The sequence below is a fragment of the Panthera onca genome, chromosome B1 (assembly GCF_046562875.1).
Source record: "Panthera onca isolate mPanOnc1 chromosome B1, mPanOnc1 haplotype 2, whole genome shotgun sequence".
NCBI lineage: Eukaryota > Metazoa > Chordata > Mammalia > Carnivora > Felidae > Panthera > Panthera onca.
In genome coordinates, this window is record NC_138342.1 from 131,025,404 (window position 1) to 131,049,075 (window position 23,672).

A 23,672-nucleotide genomic window follows, 5' to 3' on the forward strand; every position below is an offset into this window, starting at 1 on the left:
TGGTGGAGGCCGAGAGCCGAGCTGGGATGGGCAGTGCCAGCGCGCTCTGCCGAGGGATTTGCGCCACGTATAGTTCAGTGTTGCGATGACTTCCACATCTGTGGACTTAGTAACTCAGGTTCCATGAGAGATAAATGGCAAATAAAATGTGGGGTTTGGCTACATTTTTATAATGGCAGAAGAACAATGGGGACAGCTTACAGGCTCGACAGTAGAAAGAGGATTTGATGAATGTGATTGTATCAACATGGTAGACTGTTAAGTAGTTCTTCCAAGTTATAATTCTGATGCTTTGTCTGACAAGGGAATAGTAGAATATAAGCTAGGTTATACTTGGTGAGTGTAACTATAAAATACGTGGTGGGATAGAATACATAAATACAGTTGTGCTAGGCTTGTGAAAAAGTGAGAGTTTTTACCTTTTAATGTTTTTTTACAGTGCTATTTTGGTTCCAGACTGTTGAGATTTGAGGAGTGTTTCAGCGGTTTATTTGGGCAAAACAATGTTAGAAATTGGAATCATCTCAGGATCTGGCATAGAGGCTCACTATCATGATAGGCTCGTCTCAGAGCTTTACAGGAACTTAGTTATTGGTATTAGAATCATTATAAAATAATGTCTATTGTTAAAAATAAAATGATAAGGCAGTGTGGGAAACCCAGATAAGTTTTGAAGTTAGAGGAAAACACATGACACACAGTCCCACCAAATAAAAGTGTGTGTGTGTGTCCTAACATGATACCTTATTATCACATTATCTAAAAGTGAGATTGTGATTATACCAAAATTATTATGTAATCAGAACATAACATGGGAAACCAGAGAAGCGAAAAATTAGAAATAAGCCCCAAGACTACAGTCACACTCGGCAAAGGTAACTAGGATTAATATTTTGTCATATCCTAGTGGGCACCTGGGTGGCTCAGTTGGTTAAATGTCCAGCTTTGGCTCAGGTCATGATCTCGTGGTTCATGAGTTCGACCCCCACCCTGGGCTTCGTGCTGACAGCTCCCTCCCTCCCCTGCTCACACTCTGTGTATCTCTCTGTCTCAGAAATAAAAACAAACAAAAACATTAAAAAATGTTTTGTCGGGGCGCCTGGGTGGCTCAGTCGGTTGAGTGTCTGACTTCAGCTCAGGTCATGATCTCACGGCCTGTGGGTTCGAGCCCCATGTGGGGCTCTGTGCTGATAGCTTGGAGCCTGGAGCCTACTTTGGATTCTGTGTCTCCCTCTCTCTCTGCTCCTAACCCACTTGCATTCTGTCTCTGTCTGTCTCAAAAATAAATAAATATTTAAAAAAAAAAAAAAAAGTTTTGTCATTTCCTTTCAATGTATTTCCTGAGTGTGCATGTATACAATGAAGGGTTCCCCTTCCCATCACAGCATAATGTTGCTGGATTGAGTAAAGGAGAGATTATTTCTGGGTGTGCTGCGTGATATCTAATGCATTTCAGACCAGGAGTTCCTAACCTTTTGAGACTGGCACAGCCTTCGCTTTTGGAGTGGTGACATCAGGCCCCTGTGCCTGCCTGCCCGGGACAGGTGTCAGGCAAGGGCTGTGGCCCCAGGTCTGTGTGGAGCCTGGTTCCTGCCAGCCTGGGAGAAGGTGCCCTAAGTTGTTTTCCTGCTTCTTTCTTGGCTGCTGAGGTGCTGATCCCTGTCAATTAAGTGTGGCAATCTGGAAGGGAAGCTGTAAAATCAGTATAGGGAGAGGACCAAGGAAAGTTTTTTCAACCACAGTTTGACAGAAAAGAAGGGGGCACATTTCTCACTAACAAATAAGGTCTCGTCTAGGATTTGGAGATTATAACAAATAAGAGTCTCGTCTAGGATTTGGAGATGGAAAACAGAGAATAGGGAAAGGTTCTTTAACCTCTGTAGCTGTCCTATTTTCTTGATGGACTTCCGTCATTAGTTAAATGAAAGAAACAGATTTTCTGAGTGTGACAGCTGAGAATTCCTACAGATCCGTGTGACATCAATAATATATTTAATACCATTTCTTTGCCTGATAAAAGTTTGATTTTTTTTTTTTTACATAAAAATGATAGACTGTCAGACTCTGGAAAGCTATTACTATATGTTAGGTAAATATGTGCCATTACTTAATTTTCCTCTACCTACCTACCTCTGAATATGGCTTTTAAAAGCAAGGAAATTGCTAAAATTTGTACATTTTTCTCTTTTTCATCTCATTCCAATGAGAATGATTCAAGGGGATGGGAGCTTGGGAAGCCGAGACCGGAGGGGTTGGGGGTGGGAGCTGGTGAGTGGAAGGAAGGGAGGAAGCATGGGAAAGTCTAGAGAGAAGAATACCTACGTGTGTGTGGGGGCGGGTGTTTCTCTTCTGTGTCCTGCAGGGCAGGCAGTCCCCTTCCCTCCGTCTTCCCCCGTTGCTTCCTTAAAATCTCTACTGTCTTAGCAGGAGAGAACAGTGTTCTTGATCAGTTTCCTGGTCCCTCCTTTAACTCAGTGATTATTACCTAGTGTCTTTTCTGCCTTCCAGGAGAATTGACTAGCTCTTTACTGAAAATGAGAGATCCCTAGCATCGCAAACACAGTATTTAGAAGCTTTTGTTTTTATGCATTTCCTTTGCTAATATTATAAGCTCCTTGGGTGCAGGAATCCTGTCTTAGCCAACGTTTGTTTTCTTACCACCTGGCAGTCTGGCCACATAACGCACAGTGAATAAATGTTTGATACTTGAATAAATGATCTTAAAAAGAAACTATAACCTCAGTTATTTAAGAAGTTGTAAGATATGAATCTTTTTTTACTTCTTTCAGACATTCATTATACTCTAGAAACTTTATACTCTAGAACTTTCTAGAAAGTTCTAGAAACTTTTTTTGGGGTATATGAAGATGCCCAATAAATAACATATGGTTCTGAACTAATGTATGTATAAGAATCAGGAGTTAGGGAACCAAAATGCCACCTTCATATTGCTGATGAGCCACATTCTCATGTATCATCTGAGGTCAGAGAGCCAGTTACTAATTCCCTGTCCCCTCGGGTAGATTGTGGAGCGGCCCATCAGAAGGGGAGTTTTGAGTCTGAAGGACAGACACCCTTCTCCAGAGTAGAGAGAAAGAAGGCAGCTCCCCTCTGAGCCCCTATCCTTCTCCTCACTGTCTACAGCACAGCATCATGGTCTGTGGCCCACTGACAAGCAACCCTCCCCTACCTATAAGGGGAGAGGAAGACTTGGGGCCAAAGGACAAGTGAAGTTAGGAAAAGAGAATCCTTTCCTTGTAACACTCCTCAGTTTTTTATACCCTTGACTCATTGGGCTTGCCTTTTATTAAGCCTGGGTCCCCCCTTCCCCTGACAAGGAGATCAGCAGGCTTCTGGCAACTGTGTTCCCACTTTCCTTAGCCTGTTCCTCCTCCCACTGGACCCAAACTCCCATTTCTTTGATTATCCTCAGCCTGTTGGGGAGCATTGTTGAGTTTGCCCCTAGAAAGCTCTGAGATAAATTAGAATAATTCATTAATAATCTTTTCCAAAGCCACACTAGAGTCAAGGTTGAGAGTTCATGTCCGCATCTGTTTCCCATTCCAAATTCTTTTCAAGTATGATATCCAATACAGCTTATCAGAGCTTTTGCAGTGGGCTCAAATAACAGAGTAAAGCTACTCCAATAAAAAAAAAATACCAGTCATAAAGGATGCCCCATCATAGAGATGCATGGTAGAGTGAATAAGAAAGTGAATTCTGACCACCTGGGTAAAAATCTTGGTCATGTCTGAGTGACCTTGGTCAAATTACCTAACCTCTTTGTGTCTCAGTTTATCTATAAGATAAATAATAATAGCACTACTTCATAGGATGGCTGTAGCTATTGACTAAATTCATGCATATAAAGTGCTTAGAATTGGTACCTGGCACCTAACTAAAATGTATTCACTAATTAACTGTAAAAATAAAGTTTTGAATATAAACCCTCTCCTATTGTGAAACTCTTGGAAATTTTTTAAATTCAGAGATCCAGTCCTCTGGCAAGATGTGAAAGTTCAAGGCTATAGTCCCATATCAAATTATCTTGGCTTGTGAGTTAACATTAAAAGAATTTGAAGCCCTCCCCAATTTCTTACTCATTTGGTCTTTGCCAGAGAGGTTGTCCATGCCTGTGTGCAGCTGGGGCTCACTCTGGCTAGGATGTGTGCGGCTTCCCTGGAGTTTCACAAGTTACATTAATTTAATATTAAGTCTCTTGGGGCGCCTGACTGGCTCAGTCCATAGTGCATGTGACTCTTGATTTTGGGGTTGTGAGTTCGAGCCCTACATTGGGTGTAGGGATTACTTAAAGATAAAAAATATCTTTAGAAATAATATCGAGTCTCTCTTGAGCCTTGCTTGAGTCTAGAATCCTAAGACACACAGGAATATCAGATTATCAACCATACATCCACTGGGTTTGCAAAACGTGCCTCCCATCCCAGCCCTCAAGGGACTGATTCTAAGCAGAATTGTTCCCAGTACTTCATTTTTGCTGAAAGGAGGGATGGATGATGGAGAGCATCACCTTGGTTTTGGCTTTAGTTTATGCCAGTTGTTTTGATTCTCAGACCTTGCATTTAAACTCCGTGGGGAGAGATTGCTTGTCTGGAGGCTAAGGCGGCAGCCTGTGTATTCCTCTCTCAGGAAGTTGCCCCTGAGGCGCTCTGGTCTCCCCTCAGAGTTGGGACTTGGCACTGGTCGCAGCCAGTCACAGGTGTGTCTTTGTTCTTTCTGCGGGAAGCCCTTGTTTCTGGCACTCCTGTGCTGACTGGCATGGACACCCTATTGAGGGATGGAGTGTCCACGGTGCCCGGGCAGGGGCATTGAGATCTGTGTACACAGTTGTTTCCATTGCCTCTTACTGTGGATTCACTGAGGCTTCTGGGACCTACTTCTTAGAGAAGGCTTTCCCTTTTAGCCCCACCTACATCAAGTGGGGCATTGTTTTCAGGTTCTTGGAGGGGAGCTGCTGTTGACATTTGGGAAGCTCGGGGCCTAGTGGGGACAGCATGTTGGCCGGGAGCCGCTCACCATGGCCTCCAGGTTGTGAGTGTGCCCCTTCTTTCTCTGCACTTGTGGGCTCTGCCTCCAGGATATGCTTTTCCTGTCCCCTCTTGCTCTCAGGAAGGCTCAGTTGAGTTTCTCGCCATTTAACCAGCTTCTTTTATTGCTCTCTTTCTTTCTCTAACAGCTGCAAAGTTGCTACTGTTTTCTGGAATTGGTTTGTTCCTTTTCCTTTTTCTTTCACTTTTTGATCTAGATTTTTTTTTTCTTTAGATGTTTCCCTAGATATTTTCTTGTGAGTTCTCCTAAAGGAAAGAGATAAAATCAGTAAGTTCTGGGTCTGCTGAAAGCATCTGTTGTTCAAACACATCTTCTCTTCCCTGCATTGGATGGTCTTCCATAGGAGATGCTCACCTATCAGACCAACATCTAAATCAGGCCTGGGGTCAGTCTGTCTTGATAGTCTGGCCTGGTTCCTGTTTAATGAGTTTCCTCTTTTTGCTGTGCCTTCTCTAGACTGAGTCCTACTTCCATAAACTTCTCAAAATGTTCCCCCAGGGCATGGGCAGTAACTGTGTCTCCACCTAATATGCTCTGGGCATTCTGCTCTGATATTCCTGCTTGCCCCCAGTGCCCGCCGCCCCCCCCCCCCCCCCCCCCCCGAACCTGTCCAGGACTGTGTAACCCTGGGTATAGCTGTTTCAGTCCTCAGTTGCTCTTACTATGGATTCTGATCCTGGCTTTAGAAGTGCATTTCTCCATACTTCCTATAACCAAATCCTGATTCCTTTGTGGGGAACAATTCCAGTCTGCTAACATCTTGCTTTTATTCTTTCATTATATATATTTTTAAGCTCCAATAAGCACAAAGATCTATTTCCCTTATTTCAGTTACGTACCAGGCTGTCTCCATCTCTCTGTATGTCTCTTGGGCTGTACCCAAGAGAAGGCTGTACCTTCTCGTTTCTCATTCACGTTCTCTCTGGTTGTTCCCTAAGAGGTTAGTCTTCCTTTTAAGGGGAGCCCTCTCTTCCTCTTGCTTCATTAATCTGCCCTTTCTGTTTTATTTTTTGTTCATCTTGCTCTGATGGGAAGACTAAACCATGTTTCCCTAACCTTCTAGCACCTCTTTGATTTCCAGAGTGAACCGGATTGTTCCAAGGACGGACCTTAGTGGTTGCCTTCTTTGTGCATGCAATGATTCTGTCAAATTGCTTCTCTGACTCAACCCAAGATGAGAACATAGCTCCTTAATGAGAATACCCTTGTTGCTTCTTCTTCTTTTTTTTAAAGTTTATTTTTGAGAGAGAGAGAGAATGCCGGAGAGGGGCACAGAGAGGGGGAGACAGGGATTTCCAAGCAGGCTCCGCACTGTCAGTGCACAGCCTGGTGCAGGGCTCGAACCCAGGAACCAGGAGATCATGACCTGAGCTAAAACCAAGAGTCAGACCCTTAACCAACTGAGCACCCAGGCACCCCTCCTTGTTGCTTCTTTATTTATAAAATCTGCCACCCATCTGTATATCTGTCATTTTGGATCTTGAAAATCTAAAACAGCAGTTAGCATTTAAATGATTAATAAATCTAGACCCAGTGAGTTGGGGAGGAACTTTTGAGTCTGTGGACCAGCCCACATGAATTTAAACTAGACTTTTCATAGTTCCAACTCATAGCCATGAAGATAATACATAAAAAGGAACAGAATTCCAAACAACCCGTCTGTACTGCCTGCCTGGAGTTGGACCCAACAGTTTCTTCAAGATCTGGTTATAAAAGCAGATGGTGTTCTAGAAGCTCTATTTTGAGGAGAGAGAGCCCTGACTGGGACATCTTTTCCTTTTCCTTCTCCCTTCTCCCTTCTCCCTTCTCCCTTCTCCCTTTCCCTTTCCCTTTCCTTTCCTAGTGGTAAAGTGTGCACACCATAAGATACCATTTTAATTGTACAATTGACTGGTGTTCAGTAAATTCACGTTTTTGTGCAGCCATTACCACCATCCATGTCCAGAGTGTTTTCATCTTCCAAACTGAAACTCTTACTCACAGTACATAGTAACTCTCTTGTTAACCTCTCCTCTCAGCCCCTGATTACCATTATTATTTCTGCCTCTGTTCTAGGCTCCTTCATGTAAGTGGAATCACAGAATATTTGCCTTTTAGTGTCTGGCTTATTTCACTTTGTTATCACATTTTCAGGGTTCATCCATATTGTCATATGGGTGTCAGAATTTCCTTCCCTTTTAAGACTGAACAGCATTCCATTGCATGGCTATACCATGTTTTATTTATTCATTCATCCATCGATGGATTTTGGGTTGCTTCCACTTTTGACTACTGTATATAATACTGCTATGAATTTGGGTGTACAGATAGCTGTTTGAATCCCTCCTATCACTTTTGGGGATGTACCTAGAAGTAGAATTGGTGGATCGTAGTGTAAATACGTGTTCAATTTTTTGAGGAACGTCCATACTGTTTCCCACTGCAGCACCCTTTCTTTTAGAGCCATGGCTAATCTTTGCCATGGCTATGCCTATTTAAGTAAAAACTGTGCCCACATTGCTCAAGGTCAAGCTCAGCAGCCTGCATCACAAAGGCTGAACTTTTGCCGAGGCTGGGCTCAGCATCAAGGCCTGGGTCAGGCCTTCAGGACCCACTTGCCATTTGCTTAAGGTCCGGCAACATCCAGCCGTATAAAAATAGCTGCTTGCCTTTGGATCAAGTCACCGTATGCTCCATGACCTACCAAGGTGAAAATCCCACAAGGCTCTCCCGAGACTGCCAGCCCAGCTCGTAACAGTTAAAAATCTGCGATCCAAGTGCAAAAGCCAAGGTGTTGCACAATACAGGCCACTGTCACTTGGTCCAACAAAAAGTCTCAATATCTAAGTGTTAACTTGTTCTCCAAATTGCTTTTTGTCTGTCTTTCAGGGTTTCTGGCACATTTCAGGAGGGTGGAAAGCTGTCGGCAATAAATGGCTCTTCTCTCTTTTTGGGGGGTTCTGAACCAAATGTGAAATAAGACAAAAAGAATTTGAAGCGTTTAAGAAAAAACAAAAACAAAAACCTCTTCTCTTAGAAACCAAAGGAGTGTGGAAGAGGAGTTTCCCCTCTTACAGCTTTGATGTGGGGGAAAATGCTTCCCAGGAGCATTTAAGTTATTTATTGTGGAATTTTGCTAATTTAATGCATCAATTGTGAATGAACAAGTAAAAACAATAATATTCCCTGTTGAAGGTTTACTGATGCCCTGTGATTGGCATATGTATCTCGTTTAGGGCTCATAATGTGGCTGTGAATTCATTAACTCCGTTTTGTTGAAGAGGAGACAGAGTCTTAGGCAGGGTAGGGGATGTCCCTAAGGTTTTGTGGCTGGGGTTTCATCTCGAATTTAGTTAAGTGTAAAGCCTTTTCTAAAAAAGATGCGGATAAGAAAAAATGCTCTTCCCTTAAACAGAAAACTAATTTCAACGAGTTCCTAGGTTTTTACAAATATTTTTGCCAGTGGGTCTGGCAACATAGGTGAATTTTGTTTCAGTGGTTAAATATCTGAGGAATAGAAGGGTAGCAGTTATGGGGAGGGTTGAAGCACAATTGCTGTTTAAGGGTAAAAGCAACCATGCAGTGCTGACTAATAACTCAGCTGAGCCTCTCCGTCGTGCAGGAAACACTAAATTAGGAGTTTGGTTATAGAGCATGGGTGTTGTGTGGAAGAGATCCAAGAAAGTGCCTGTTTTATGCAAAATCATTTGCTGCGTAGACTGTATTGGACCTAGCACTGTGTGTGTGGGCCACTGTCTGGCGTGGTCACATGGCATATATAGAATCTGCGTTCCTACTGATACGTGTGTTGGCATGAGAAATTTACCTGTATAAGGACCTTTAAAATTTAGCATTCAAAATTGTGGAAGGGGAGAAAAATGGGACCTAGTATTGGATTTTATCTAATATTTTTCTATTTCATGAGTTATTTTCCTTAAATGAAAGGTTTTTGTGTGTGGTCATTGCTGGGAATGTTACATAATTTCAAGGCTCTTGTTCATTCTGTCTGGATTAATATATTATAAATTCTCATATACTTTTCTTAGGATGTTGGTTTCTTCTTGTTAAAAATAAAAGTCCTCCAGCGTGGACTGGGTGGCTCAGTCGGTTGGGGATCCAACTTTGGCTCAGGTCATGATCTCACCATTTGTGGGTTCGAGCCCTGCATTGGGCTCTGGGCTAACGGCTCAGAGCCTGAACCCTGCTTTGGATTCTTGTCCCTTGCTCTCTGCCCCTCCCCCGCTCACACTCTGTGTGTGTGTGTGTGTGTGTGTGTGTGTGTGTGTGTGTGTGTCTCTCTCAAAAATAAATAAAACATTAAAAAAATTTTTTTTAAGTTCTCTAAAATGACAGGACTTGAAATCTATAATTTTTTTTCCACTTTACCTGTACACAATTCCCCCAAGTCACACTGTGCCCTGGCCTGATGCACAAAGATGAGTTTCTTAGCAGGTAGAGAACTAGGTGATTTTTTTTCTCTCTTAGATTCAGTTAACTAGACTTATAACACAAAAGCATGGGAATATAAGCCATTAAAAAAGGGTTTTTTTTTAAAAAAAATTTTTTTTTTCAACGTTTTTTATTTATTTTTGGGACAGAGAGAGACAGAGCATGAACGGGGGAGGGTCAGAGAGAGAGGGAGACACAGAATCAGAAACAGGCTCCAGGCTCTGAGCCATCAGCCCAGAGCCTGACGCGGGGCTCGAACTCACGGACCGCGAGATCGTGACCTGGCTGAAGTCGGACGCTTAACCAACTGCGCCACCCAGGCGCCCCTGGGTTTTTTTTTTTTAAAACACTGATATTTTCTTTTCCTTTTTTTAAAGTTTATTTATTTATTTTGAGAGACAGAGCAAGAGGGGCAGGGGGAGGGACAGAGAGAGAGGGAGAGAGAGAATCCCAAGCAGGCTCCATGCTGTCAGCGCAGAGCCCGATGCAGGGCTCCTTCTCATGAACCGTTAAACCATGACCTGAGCCAAAACCAAGAGTGAGTCGCTTAACTGAGCCACCCAGGCGCCCCGCCCTGGTGGCTATTTTCTTGAATGTTGCATTATCTCTGGGAATGGTGTTCTAATACTTGTTTCCATGGTGAAGAACTTTTTGGTTTTTAAATTTAGGAGTAGACTTGGTCTGTTCTGATTTACTTAGAAAAAAACTTGACTTGTGTTAAAGGACCTGCTATTTTTTTTCCTGGTTTTCCATTAGCTACTGTTAGGACCTTTGATAAGTCATTTAACCCTTCCAAACCACGTTTTCCCTCATCTTCTGAAAGGGAGTGATACCATATACTTCACGTGGAAAGCACTGAAAAATTGTTTTTAGTTTTTAGCTATAAAATTCATGAACTAATTTGTTAAAGTAATGGGGGGGGGTGTTGAAAAGTAGAGAAGTAAGCTTCTGTTCTCCTTTTATAATCTGCTCTGCACACTCTTGGTTAAAGGGATGTCCCACTGTCATAACAAGTGTGCTCAGTTGGGACCCTTTCAGAGAGAATTCAATCCCAGGGGTGGGTGTGTGTGTGTGTGTGTGTGTGTGTGTGTGTGTGTGTGGTTGCCTCAGGTGGCTCCTGTTTTGGTTATGGTTTATTTTTTAAAGTCAACATTGCAGTAGTTTTGTTCTTTGGTTAAAGACATGAATGTTTAAATTGTTCTTTGAGAAAACCTGGAGCACTTCAGGACAGTGTGGAGGTGCTAGGACGCCCCCTTGTGGGATTCTGAAATATGTTCTGCAACAAATGAAAATAATAAAGTAGTTTATTCTTGTTAGACTTCCAGCTAAGAGAGGAATCTTACTTAAGATGGTAAATTATAAATTCATCCATCTAGAAGCTTACCAAAAATGACAAAATAGTAGGCTTTATATTACATCAAATCACTGTGCAAGTTGGATTGTTAATCGTGTTTAAAAATCATAATTTTGGGGGCGCCTGGGTGGCTTAGTTAAGCATCCGACTTCAGCTCAGGTCATGATCTCATGATTCATGGGTTTGAGCTCCACATCATGCTCTGTGCTGACAGCCTCTGTCTCCCTCTCTCTGTGCCCTTCCCCCTTTCACACACACTCTCTCAAAATAAACAAATAGACGTTAAAAAATTATAATTTTGAACTTGTAACATCTCAACATTTGAAGAAATATTTTAGGGAAGAGGATTGCCTTGTCAGGTTAACACCTATAGTTAAAGTGCTGTAAATTTTCAAAAAACATAACTATTATAAATGCATATGTTGAAAATGTGTTGATATGGGATTTTCTTTAAACTTTTGGTTGTTGAAAGTTTTAGAGCGTAAGTACACATCAAGTGGCAGGAGTTGGTATATTCTTTTATTTTAGAGCCACTGTTTATTATTTTTAGTTTATTTTATGCAAGCTTGCTTTTTTAAAGCATCTGTGGCTGTGTGCCCACTTGTCTTCATTCACTAATTGCATATTGTGTGCGGATTAAGTGGTAGGCATTGAGGTAACAGCATCGGGCAAGGGGCTTACGATCTTCTGAGGAAGACAGACCTTGAGCAAGTTGTTACATTATAATGAGGACTGTTAAGGAAGGTCAGGGAAAAGGTGCTGTGGGTGTGAGTAATGGGCAGTTACCCCAGCTGTGGGGGCAGGGAAAGCCCTTGTGGAGGGGGTGTGTAAGCTGGACCTGAAGGATGAATTAGGTTTAGCTAGGTAGAGGGAGGGTGGATTGGGGATTCGAGTTTACAGCAAAACAACACATTTAGAGGTTGAAGGCAAAACTGAGCAGAAAGTAGACCAGTGAGGCTGGAGCATAAATAAGGAGGTGGATGAAGACTAGGCAGGTACCTGAGTGTTGAAGCCACAGTAAAGGATTTGGTCTTCGAAGGGTTTTAAGCAGCTAGTGGCATCACCTGATTTGCATATTGGTAACTCACTTTTGATGCAGTGTGGAGACTGGAATGGAGAGGACAGAGGTGGACACAGGGAGACTAGCCTACCTGTCTCTCTTCCTCCCTCTCCTTCTCCTTCCCACTAGGGCAAGCATTCCTCAACTTTTTCTGTAAAGGCTCGGAGAGTATATTTTGACTTTCCAGGCCATGTGATCCCCGTTGCAAGTACTCCTCTCTTCAGATGTAGCATGAAAGCAGCCGTACACAATACACAAAGGAATGAGCATGGTCGTGTTCCAATAAAACTTTGTTTATAAACACAGGCAGTGTTGGCCCATGGGCATGGTTTGCTGACCCCCGATCTCCAGGATTATAGGAATGAAGGAAAGTGAATGGATTCAAGGGTTCCTGAGGAGTTGTGATCAGTATTACTTGGTGGTTATGGGTTTGTTTGAGAAGGGTAAGTGAGAAGCTGAAGTTGGTGTGCAGGTTTCTGGCTTAAATAACCGTATGAATAGTGGTTCCAGGACGACGTGCACACCAAGCATGGCTGTCTTGGCGAGCGTGGGCATTCGGGTGGATGTCCAGCCATTGGCTGGACATGGGTGTGTGGAGAGAGAAGTGCAGGCAGCTTTGGTGTGTTACAGAGCTTCCCTAGAGAGAGTGAAGAGGGCAAAAGGAAGAATCCCTAATAACTCTAACATCTTAAGTGGAGAGGGGGAAGAGCCACAAAGGATGATGCAAAGAGGAAGGAGCAAAACCAAGAGAAGCACCAGTGGTTAATGGGGTTAAATTGGCAGAAGCATTAGGCAAAATGGGAAGGGCCTATTGGATTTGGATGTGAGGAGGTCATTTATAACTTTGGTTAAAGCAATTTCAGAGAGTAGTGGCCTTTTTCTTTTTATGTCTATGATATGGTGGGACTTGTTTGCAGAAAGACAAATTCAGTCATCTAATTCTTCCTTAAGATTTTAGGTTCCATTTACAAATGGTATTATTCTGTTGAAGTCTAGCAGATACTAGTAGTTGCTTTTTATTTTTTTAATTAAAAAATTTTGTAAATGTTTATTAGTGAGAGAGAGAGACAGAGCGTGGGCAGGAGAGGGGCAGAGAGAGGGAGATACAGAATCTGAAGCAGGCTCTAGGCTCTGAGCTGTTAGCACAGAGCCTGATGAGGAGCTCGAACTCATGAGCCGTGAGATCATTGACCTGAGCCAAAGTTGGATGCTTAACCAACTGAGCCACCCAGCACCCCAATTAGCAGTTGCTTTTTAGAATAGTCTTTGGTTAATGTTTGGTCCTATTTCAAGCTTGGTTAATCTTCTTTAAATGTTTTTTTTTTTTTAATGTCTATTTGAGAGAGAGAGAGAGAGAGAGAGAGAGAGAGTATGAGCCCCCGGGGTGGGGGGGCAAGAGGAAGGGGAAGTGGGGGAAGGGCAGAGAGAGCTGGGGACAGAGGATCCAAAGTGGGTTCTGTGCTGACAGCAGTGAGCGCGATGAGGGGCTTGAACTCACAAACTATGAGATCATGACCTGGGCTGAAGTTGGAAGCTTAACTGACTGAGCCACCCAGGCACCCCATTTTGATTAAACTCCACTATCTTTACTGCATTTTAAAATGTGTCTTATTCCTTTTTTGGTACTTTAATCGCTGAATGAAAATTGTAGTAGTTAAAAATGTGTTTTTAATATAATGTGCTTAGGTAATTCTTAATAAATCTAATAAATTAAACACAATCATGGTGGTTCTTTCTACTTAATATTAAGTCTTCCTGGAGTGAATAAACGCTTACCCGCAATCAAGTCCGCCAAGGATTTGGGGAATGCCTCCTTGCCTTACTGAGATTTCCTGCCATCGTGACTGTGGCTGCCAGGCCGAGTGCCTTTTTATTTTATAATCACTATGCCAGACACATCAAGCTGAACAAAAGAGGAGTTGTCATAGCTGATGGGTTTTGGATTTACACACTGCACTACCTGACTTCCCTGTGTGCTCACCGTCTGCAGCTCCCCCCTCCCCCCCAAATGACTGTATTTCTGAATCAGAGTGTGCATTTCCTTATCTTAAAAGATATGTCGATTATCATTCCATGTGGCTGTTGAGATCTTTGAACTTGATGAAATTTTGCATTCTTTTCATTTATTTTCATCTCTTCCATGCATAACTCTTTCACATTTTAAAAATGATAATGATAGCCTGTTTCAATTTTAGACATCTCTTAACTGTTGTGCCACAACTTCTAACATTCTATTAATGGAAGGCAGACGGAAGAACAGTTAATTGGCTATTGCTGGGTGAACCTACTTTGAAATAAAAGATTCCTGTGTTGAAACAGAATGTTCAGAAAGTATAAGAAATGCCAAACTACAGTGTTCCTGTGTATATTTAGAACATATTTATCTCCTTATTGCCATAATAGGAATTTTCATGTTTCCCAAGGGAGAGCTTATGATTTCCATTAGAATGTGAGCTTGGTGACAGGCTTTTCTGTCTTATTCATGTTTATTTCCAGCTACTAGGATAGTACCCAGCATTTAGCAGATACTCAAATATTTATTAAGTGAATGAATGTTCTGCATAAATGATAGATTGTTTACTATGAATACAAGATTTAACTCTTTGCCTCTTTTCAAGTTTTTTCTCCCCTTTTTTCTTCTTTTAGGCAGAAACCACTAATACTAGTCTCTTGCAAGTACAACTGGAATGCAGTTTACGTAATAAAGTGTGTCAGCAATTAAAGGTAAAATTAAAAAATTCACTCTTCTCATCCTTCCTTTCTTGCCTTTGGCTTGGAAATCAAAAATAACATGACACATTCTGTTTTCAGAAATACACATGACCTTATCATAAGTGCTTTTCTTTTTATAAAACTTGAAATCACAAAGTTTGGATGATTTTTTTTTTTTGAGTTTTTCTTTTGTTCTTTCCATCCCTCCAATCTCAGAGTTGTTATATGGAATCTGACGATGTTTTACGGCTACAAATGAGCATAATCGTAACCATGGAAAACTCCTCAAAAGAGTTTGAAGAAAACACACAAGATTTGTTAGATCATCTTTCTATAATTTATGTAGCCACAGATAAATCTGAGACCTCAGGTAAGGTGGAATCTTTTAACATTGTTATTCTAGTATATCTTGATTAACCTGCATTACCATTTTTTTGTTTTATTTTATTTTTTTAGTATTTATTTTTGAGAGAGAGAGAGAGAAAGACAGAGTGTGAGCAGGGGTGCGCAGAGAGAGAGGGAGACACAGAATCCTAAGCAGGTTCCAGGCTCTAAGCTGTCAGCACAGAGCCTGACGTAGGGCTTGAACTCACGAACTGCGAGAACATGACCTGAGCCGAAGTCAGATGCTTAACCAACTGAGCCACCCAGGCACCCCTGCATCACCATTCTTAAAGCATTTACTTGTAGGCTGTATCATTGCAATGCAAGACAACGAGGCTTTGCGTTCGTAATTAAGAGATTAACAGTGACTGGTTCTCAATCTGCAACTGCTAATAAGGCTATATTATTTTGGAGTAAATTAAGTGGCAACTGCAAACCACTTTTTAGTTTTCTTGGGATGATTTTTTTTTTTTTTTTTTTTTTTTGCATTCTGAGATAGGAAACAAGTTAAATGGGCAGGCACAACAATCTAATATAAATATTCACAAAGTGTTTGGGAAGTTTTGTGTCTCTTGTCCCAGTGTTACGATCTGCAGAAGCTCAGTTAAAGAAATCATGCCGTGTCGTATTTTTAATAGCTGACTGGGTGCCAATTGTTCCCGGATGCCGGACAAGTTAAGAGAGTGTGAATTGTAGTGTTCATTGTTATGAATTTTGTCTTTGAAAATGTATGTCCTGTGTACCAGGAATTACCTAGTTCATCAGCTTCAGTTTCTAAGAACTTTTGTAGGCAACACATATTAGGTGATTTTTGACATTTACAATGTAGAGTTTGCTGTTATCCATTGGTTAGCAAGGCTGTTCTGGTATATGTGTCTGTATGTATATATATGTATGTGTATGTACATTTATATATGGACACAGACATACACATGTACCACGTGTACATAAACACATACCATATACATATCCAGAGAAAGAATTGGTACCAAAGTGTAATTTTATGGTCAAACATCATCTACTTTCCAGCCCTCAGAATTGGCTGTAATAGTGATGGTTCTTCAGCAGGAGAGCTGTCCTGTCTTCGGCTTCCTAGTTTTTGGTGATTCTCAGAATGGCCAGATAGACATCAATGTAGAGAAGACCCTGTCCCATGGGGAGCACTTCTGTGAGTGAAGGTTGAAAGGAAGGTGATGTTTTGAGATCCCAGGGTTTTGTTTTTCCTCAAATGTGATCATCCCAATAAGGAAATAAGGGCCTGTCCAATCAATAGGAGAACATCGCTTATTTAAAGCTGTCCAGTTGGTTAGTTTCATCCAGAGGAGTAATAGTGTGACCCTATACTCAGAATATCTTCACTGGTAGTTTATTATCCTTTAGAGAGCCCATGTTGGTAGGTCAATCTTTTTGTATAGATCTTTTTCCTTGTGACTTAGAAGAATACCCAACAGAAAATAGTTCCCAGTTTCAATGGTAGTGTTGAAAAACGAGTCACATTTTTTATAGAAATGTGTAATGTAGTACTTTAGCCACTATATTAAGGTATGAGAATGAGATGACTCTTTTGTTTTAATCTCATTGCTCTGATTCTTTTGGACAGATGATTCGGCAGTAAATATGTATATATTACATTCAGGAAACAGCCTTATTTGGATACAGGTAATTGTAAATTACATAAAGTAAAATTTAAACTTACGAATGTATGTTTAATTGCAGAACATGAGGAATTTTCAACAACAGATACAGAAATACTTGTCTCATTTCTCTTTTGCTTTAATTTATACCCGGTTTCCCTTGCTTGAACCCACATTAGGATGAAGGTTGTCAGCACCCCCCTTCCTACTGTCATAGACACATATGCTGAGCAGTTGCTTGTATACCAGTCTGAACGACTTAGTTCTTTTAACAGAGTTGATTCACATTGGATACTCACCCAGCTGAGAATAGTCATGTGGATTTTTATTTTTGTAGGACGTACATCATTTCTCACAGAGAGATGCTCTGTCTTTGCAGTTTGAACCAGTACTCGTACCTACTTCTGCAACCAACTTTACAAAAATTGCCTCTTTCACTTGCAAAGGTACAGATTTTAAAAATACTGGAGATTGTCTTTTTATTTTTGTTATCTGGTTATGATGACAGTTCTTTTCTGTGAAATGACTTGGGTTTCACAAAGATTTTCAGAAAGCAAATTGGCTTGATGATAATACTGTAGCCTTAAGAGTTCTAAGAGATAGAATGATGGAAGAAATGATTGTTGATGCCACTGTTATTCTGCCACATATGGGGGATTTTGCATTTAAAGCTTAACTCACGTGGTGATCTGAAAGAGCAGGATGTAAATGTGTCTGGTGGAGGTGCTGCTTCCACAGAGAACAAGGTTGTGCTGCCCGGGTCGTGTATCTTTGTGCAGAATGCAAGCTAGATCTAGTGAGTACAAACCCAGCTGTAGCTTTAGGTTCTTATTTATGGTTAAAAAGAGTTCTGTAAATAAATGCAAGTTGTTTGAAACATATGAAAGCATGCCCTGCCTCACTTCTGTTTCTTTTTCTTTTTAAAATTTTTTAATGCTTATTTATTTTTGAGAGAAAGAGAACACAAACAGGGGAGGAGCAGAGAGAGGAGACAGAGGATCCGAAGCAGGCTCTGTGCTGACAGCAGATAGCCCGATGTGGGGCTCGAACTCACGAATTGTGAGACCATGACTTGAGCCGAAGTCGGACGCTTAACCGACTAAGACACCCAGGCACCCCTTTTTAATTTTTTTTAAGTTTATTTATTTATTTTAAGAGAGAGAGAACACCAGCAGGGGCAGAGGGAAGGAGAGACAGAATCCCAGGTAGGCTCCTCACCATCTGTGCAGAGCCCAATGTGGGGCTTGAATTCACGAACCGTAAGATCATAACCTGAGCCAAGATCAAGAGTCAGATGCTTAACCCACTGTACCACTCAGGCACCCTGCCTCACTTATGTTTCAAGAAATGTTAATTAAAGCAACAAGTAAGATATAATTTATTACTTGGATCAATAAAGTGTTAATATTCTGTGTTGGTAATGATTAGGGAAAAAACACGTATTTTTGACAAGAGTACTAACCAATGCAGGCTTTTTGGAGGGAAAATTGGCAATCTGTGAAAATTTAAAATGCACATTTATGCTCTTTGACACTACGTCTGGGAACTATCTAGGTACACTCATATACATATTCAGAACTGCTTATAGAAATGTGCATTGTTAGTGACAACATCCGTCTGTCGACAGGGGGCTCGTTCAGTTGTAGTGCATTTACAGGAGGGTATACCCTGCAGCTATTAGGAGGCATATGTGGGCATGTAATGCAAACAGCGCATACACTTGGTGTCCTTTAAAGGGTGTCTGTGTACTTGCATGTCATAGAACACTGGACAGTTGCTCAGGAACCTGCTAGCAGTTGTTTCCTCCAAGATAACTGGGGACTCGGGTGGACTTTTTTTTCACATTTTTTGTTAGTGTTTGAATTTTTGGGGGGGGGGGGTTGGGGCCATATATGCAGCTTAAAAAAAAAGACTTGAGTATTTGTATCAGAGTTAAGAATTTAATGCCAATGCCTTAATATTAGGAGTAGTTCAGGGAAAGCTTAAAAGTGTTGTTTTGATAATCTCCAGTGTTTTGGAATGCATTTCCACTCACCCTGTGAAGCTCCTCCTTGCTATTTCGGTTGTCTTTCTTTTTCCTTTCTTGCTCATGCCTCCACATGCTCCTCTTCACCCCACCCGGCTGAGTATCATTTTTCACTTTTGTCATCTCTGGCAGACCTAAAGACTTTCCTCTTATTTATGGTGAATGCAGATCTTTGTAAAGAGAAGCTATAAAGCGTTGACTCTCTTTTTCTTTTTCTCCCAAAGGAAGAAATGAGAGGTTGGTTTAAAAAGGGAGGGGTGTGTGTGTGTGTGTGGTAGACATCAAGTTCTAGAAAATTGGCAACCAGCCAGCAGAGGAAAAAGATAGGAGTGTTTGAGAAAGTATTTTACCGTTGATATCTGATGCACTATTTTAATGGAGAAACTGAAGTAATTAGAAAGTTATAAATAAAACGTATATCCTGTTTTTATTCAGGCGCAACGAAAGATGCTTCACGTTTATTTCTTTGTATCTCAAAACAGCTACATCCTGTGCCAGTGGAATTAAAGAAGACGTGAAGAAAATAAAAAACACTCCAACACTAAAAGCGTGTCTCTCCTCTCCTTTGATTCAAGGGTAGGGTGAATCCATTTTCCTTTAAATCATGTTTGTTTAAGTGTTTTTCATCTGGAAATAATTTAAAAATGTAACTGCTGAGACGTGTATGATTCTCTCTCTCCGGACTTGCCTTGCGTACATTAACACAGCTAACAAGCAGTGGAAAGGCTGATGGCAGAACGGGAGAGGGGAGAAGAAGGATTCCAGTGATTCCGTTTGTGGACTGGGCTGGGGACCAGGTAGTCAGGTGTGGGAAGGAGGAAGAGGATGCGCGTTGGGGTCCTGGTTTTGTCCTGGCGGCCTGTGTGAGCTGCCTTGGTCCTGGCCTGGTCACTTACCCTCTGGCCTTCAGAGGCTGCGCCTGAGGGCACGAAGGGTGAAGAAGGCAGTCCCGCGGCCTGTTCCTGGCGCTAACGTTTGTGCTCTGACGTTTCATGCTGCTCCTCTTTGGGCACACTCCGAGGCGCGCTGAGTGCTGGTGGGTTGTCTCCCACTCAGGGCTGATAGCATGCACGTCCTGTGTTCGCAGGTATTTTAGAATGGACTCCACTGCGACCCAGTTTCACATAGAGACTCACGAGAACACTTCAGGAGTTTGGTCAATGTGGTACCTCAACCATTTTGACCATAGTGTTGTATTAAATGATGTGTTTGTTTCCAAGGAGACCAAGCACATTTTAAAGGTACATACGGTATTTTTATCCAAGTTTTAGCCTATTTTAAGTTTTGTTTAAGGTCAGATGCAATGAAATTAATATTTATAAAGTTTAATTTTTTCTTCTGAGTTTTAAAGCAAGTATTTTTCTTTTAACGTTCTCAGAATTATTTCTAAGATCTATTTGTTTTTTTAAACTATCGTTCAAGGAACACAGAGGGACCAAGGTATATTCTTAAAGGATATTTGCAGTCACCATTATTAAAAAAATTACAATGTACAATTTATACTCAAAAGATTGTATTTATTAAAAATAAGCCTGCTTAATAAGAGACTTAAAAACTGAGAACAAACTGAGGGTTGATGGGGGTGGGAGGGAGGGGAGGGTAGGTGATGGGCATTGAAGAGGGCATCTTTTGGGATGAGCACTGGGTGTTGTATGGAAACCAATTTGACAATAAATTTCATATATTGAAAAAAAAATAAGCCTGCTTAATGACAAAATAGACTTTTTCAAAATATTGCCCGTGAAAAGTTCAAGATTACTTTTGTGAAATTAAAACAGCATGTGAAACATAAACCTATCATTTATATGAAAATATTTCAATCTTTGAGCTGGAAATAGTTGAGTAAATTCTATTTTTGAAAGTACAAAAGAACTTTAGTATCATACTTTATAATGGTTTTAATCATAATTGGTATTAGAAAAAGTAATTTCTCTTGCTTTTTTTCTTTTTAGATTCTGAATTTCACTGGCCCTTTATTTCTACCTCCAGGCTGTTGGAATATATTTACTTTGAAACTTGCTGTTAAAGACATTGCCATAAATCTATTCACCAATGTATTTTTGACTACAAACACAGGTGCCGTTTTTGCAATACCTCTACAGATTTACTCAGCACCAACCAAGGTATTGTTTACAACACTATGTGTTATAATTTTCATAATAATTACTGTTATTAACTTATGGTGCTTGGGTTTTATTGGCAGAGGTAAGCTCGTGTTCTTTAAGACTATCTCAAGAAATACAACAGATATTACCAGGCCAAGCTTAGATGGTCATTTGTTTAGATATGGAACTCTTTATTTGGAAAGAGTTTCCATTTTTCATAAAGTAACTTGAGGTTCTTGAACAAAATAAGGTATTACAAGTAGATTCATCTCATTTTCATTTATTTCCAAAATTTGTAGAGCGAGGAATATGTGCTTGCTCTAGAAAGCACAGTTGAGCTTTTAGTTCATCCTTGCAATGAATTCAAATATACTAGACGGTTAAATGCTGTAGTTAGACCTCTGGTAAGTGAGGCTTGGTTGCTTGTAGTTCTTGCATTTCTCCCGGGGGCCAAATCTAAAGCCTGAAAGGATTCACAATTAAAATGCTTTCTAAAATCTGGGTAAACCGTATTCAATTTAGATCTTATCTTAAACATGTCTCATTTTTTTCTTAATGTTTATTTATTTCCATTTGGTTACTGTTATTGCTTCTTTTTGATCCAAGCTATTCTGTATAACGCTGGGTTCTGATTTTTCACTATGAGACATTCATGCAACCATCTTTATGATTTTTCTCACTTATTAGCCTTGGTGTTTCATTAGATAGAAATGCCTCATGCTTAGCTATAGGCTTAAAGGTAGGACTTCTAAAATCAAACTACACAAAGTGTAAGGTTAATTCCATTCATCCTTATTTTGAGGAGGGGAGATTTCTTAGAAATTTCCTTTTTCTGATCAAGAGATGCGTATTAAGAAGAGCGCCCTGTGGGAGGGAGTAGGCAGGTTTCATGTATATGTGGAAGTAGCGAGTCTGTGCTTTCCCAACCTGTAGGAAGTGGAACGTCAATTTAAATGTCCTGAGTGGCTTAGGAGTTTCTACAGATTGGTATGCTGTTTTTCAGAGGATTACAGTGTTTTGGTTCTTTTTTAAACCTATCAGGAACGTCCTGAGATTAACCTCTAATTCAGGAGGCAGCTTTGTGTCTTTGGAGCCCATGGATCATCACTGTGGGCATCGATGATTGTGCAAAATCCACTGCTGTGAGCCTTCCTGTGAGAGACCGTTCAGGTCTCTCATTCAGGGGGAAAGGAAGCCAAGAATTCGCTTTCTCATTGTTTGGCTTCTGGTTAAAGAGAAATTCACTGAGGTGGAGGCCAATGTCTGCTTTGCATTTGAGTGCATTAGGATTTTTATGCTTAGTGTTGTGTTTTAAGTTATTCATATATTACTTTTCAATCTAGGAAGGGAGTCTGGGTTTTGAAGTGATAGCACATTGTGGCATGCATTATTTCATGGGAAAATCAAAGACAGGTAAGTATTTTGCCCTTAGGCTTTCTGTAGAACTCTAGAGTGGGGTTGGGTGGGAAATAGTGAGGAAAAATAGAGTTTGTAGCTGCAATAATTAGTCCTGTAAACATAATTGTATCATATTTTATTTTTAAAGAGCATGATCATTCACAGAATGACTTGAAAATCTTAAAAATCCTCCAAAAACACCTGAGGTTACTTGTATAAATAATGTCCCCTTAAGTAGCTTGAACTTTTGTAAGGGATTTTTTTTCAAACACATTATTTGATGGTCACAGCAACTTTGTGTCCAGGAAAAGTTGGAAGATTTTGGTTCTTTTATAAAAGGGCTGACTACAAGTTAGTAAAAATAACCTGGAATTGTGTTTGAAGACTTGGATTATAGGAGCATAAACATCTTCCAGGGGGTGCTTGCTGTTATGTGAGATTGAATGCTATGGTGTTGATATAGAAGCTCTTTCTAGCCCTTGCCCTACATTTTTGATTCATTAAAATATTTAATGTAAGGAGACTGTTGCAGTATGGAGACTTCTTTGAGGAGACACCCATGTTTTCATCCTGGTACACTCTTTAGCACAGACAGGACCGAACAGATAAGTAGAGAGGGCTCAGTGAACAGGAGGCCGTTTTGTAAATATGCACATGCACCTTCCCCAGGCCTGGTCTGTGCCCTTCTTTGGGAGGACCGTTCGTCCATCAGCACTGATCACCGAAAGGCTTAGATGATGACCAGTGCTTACAGGGAAGCAGTTTAGCCTGTTAGACGGAAAGCTGTTAAAAATGTTCCGAGTATAATTTTTACTTGTTTCAGGCTGTATTCATGAGCCATGTGTCTTTTATGTTCTTACCTTTACATGATTCGATTTAGTTTTGTTTTCTACATGTTTGTTTGATTTGATGTACCATTTGCCATTGAGTTAGAGAGATCCTAGGAAAGTCAGAGGGAGGGAGGGGGTGTGTTTATGCATTTGACAGTCCTCTCAGTTTGAGAAGTTTGGCAGCCTGTGGCATTCTTTACTAATTGAGTTGCATTTTCTATAAATCTAAATATTAAATCTGATCTAACTTTTAGAAAATCCTAATTGGGAAGGGAGTCTTTCCCTGGATCGGTCTACCTGGGATGTGGATTTGGAACTTGCCAATAAATTGTATGAAAGATGGAAGAAGTTTAAAAACGGTGACGGCTGCAAGTATGTCTTCACCTTTCCTTGTCTCTTTTATGCGGCACTGGGGAGACACTTCAAGCGAAGTTGTAGGATGTCCAACCTTAGAAAAGTTGAAAGTGGAGTGCAGTGAATACTCAAACGTTCCTCACCTGTTTTCAACCAGTTGTTCACATTTTGCCACTTACGCTTTATTTCTCTCTCGACCTCTATACCTTTGTACACATGAATTATCTTTGTGCTGAGTCATTGGAAGGTAAGCTGAAGATACCATACCTCAACCCTCAGTACTTTATTAGGAAAGAATTTATTTCCCATGGAGAATA

The 23,672-nt window shown here is 40.8% G+C and overlaps 1 protein-coding gene across 2 annotated transcripts in view; it reads left to right on the forward strand.

Moving 5' to 3' along the window:
• Positions 1–23,672, forward strand: part of TMEM131L (transmembrane 131 like) — a 169,434-nt gene that overhangs the window by 92,954 nt on the left and 52,808 nt on the right. For both annotated transcript variants that reach the window (XM_078445675.2, XM_078445676.2), the window contains exons 8-16: positions 14,559–14,636; positions 14,841–14,994; positions 16,609–16,667; positions 16,980–17,088; positions 19,151–19,244; positions 19,756–19,909; positions 20,621–20,791; positions 22,117–22,186; positions 23,256–23,373. In XM_078445675.2, coding sequence (XP_078301801.2) covers positions 14,559–14,636; positions 14,841–14,994; positions 16,609–16,667; positions 16,980–17,088; positions 19,151–19,244; positions 19,756–19,909; positions 20,621–20,791; positions 22,117–22,186; positions 23,256–23,373 — 1,007 coding nt within the window. The remainder of the gene's footprint in view (positions 1–14,558; positions 14,637–14,840; positions 14,995–16,608; positions 16,668–16,979; positions 17,089–19,150; positions 19,245–19,755; positions 19,910–20,620; positions 20,792–22,116; positions 22,187–23,255; positions 23,374–23,672) is intronic.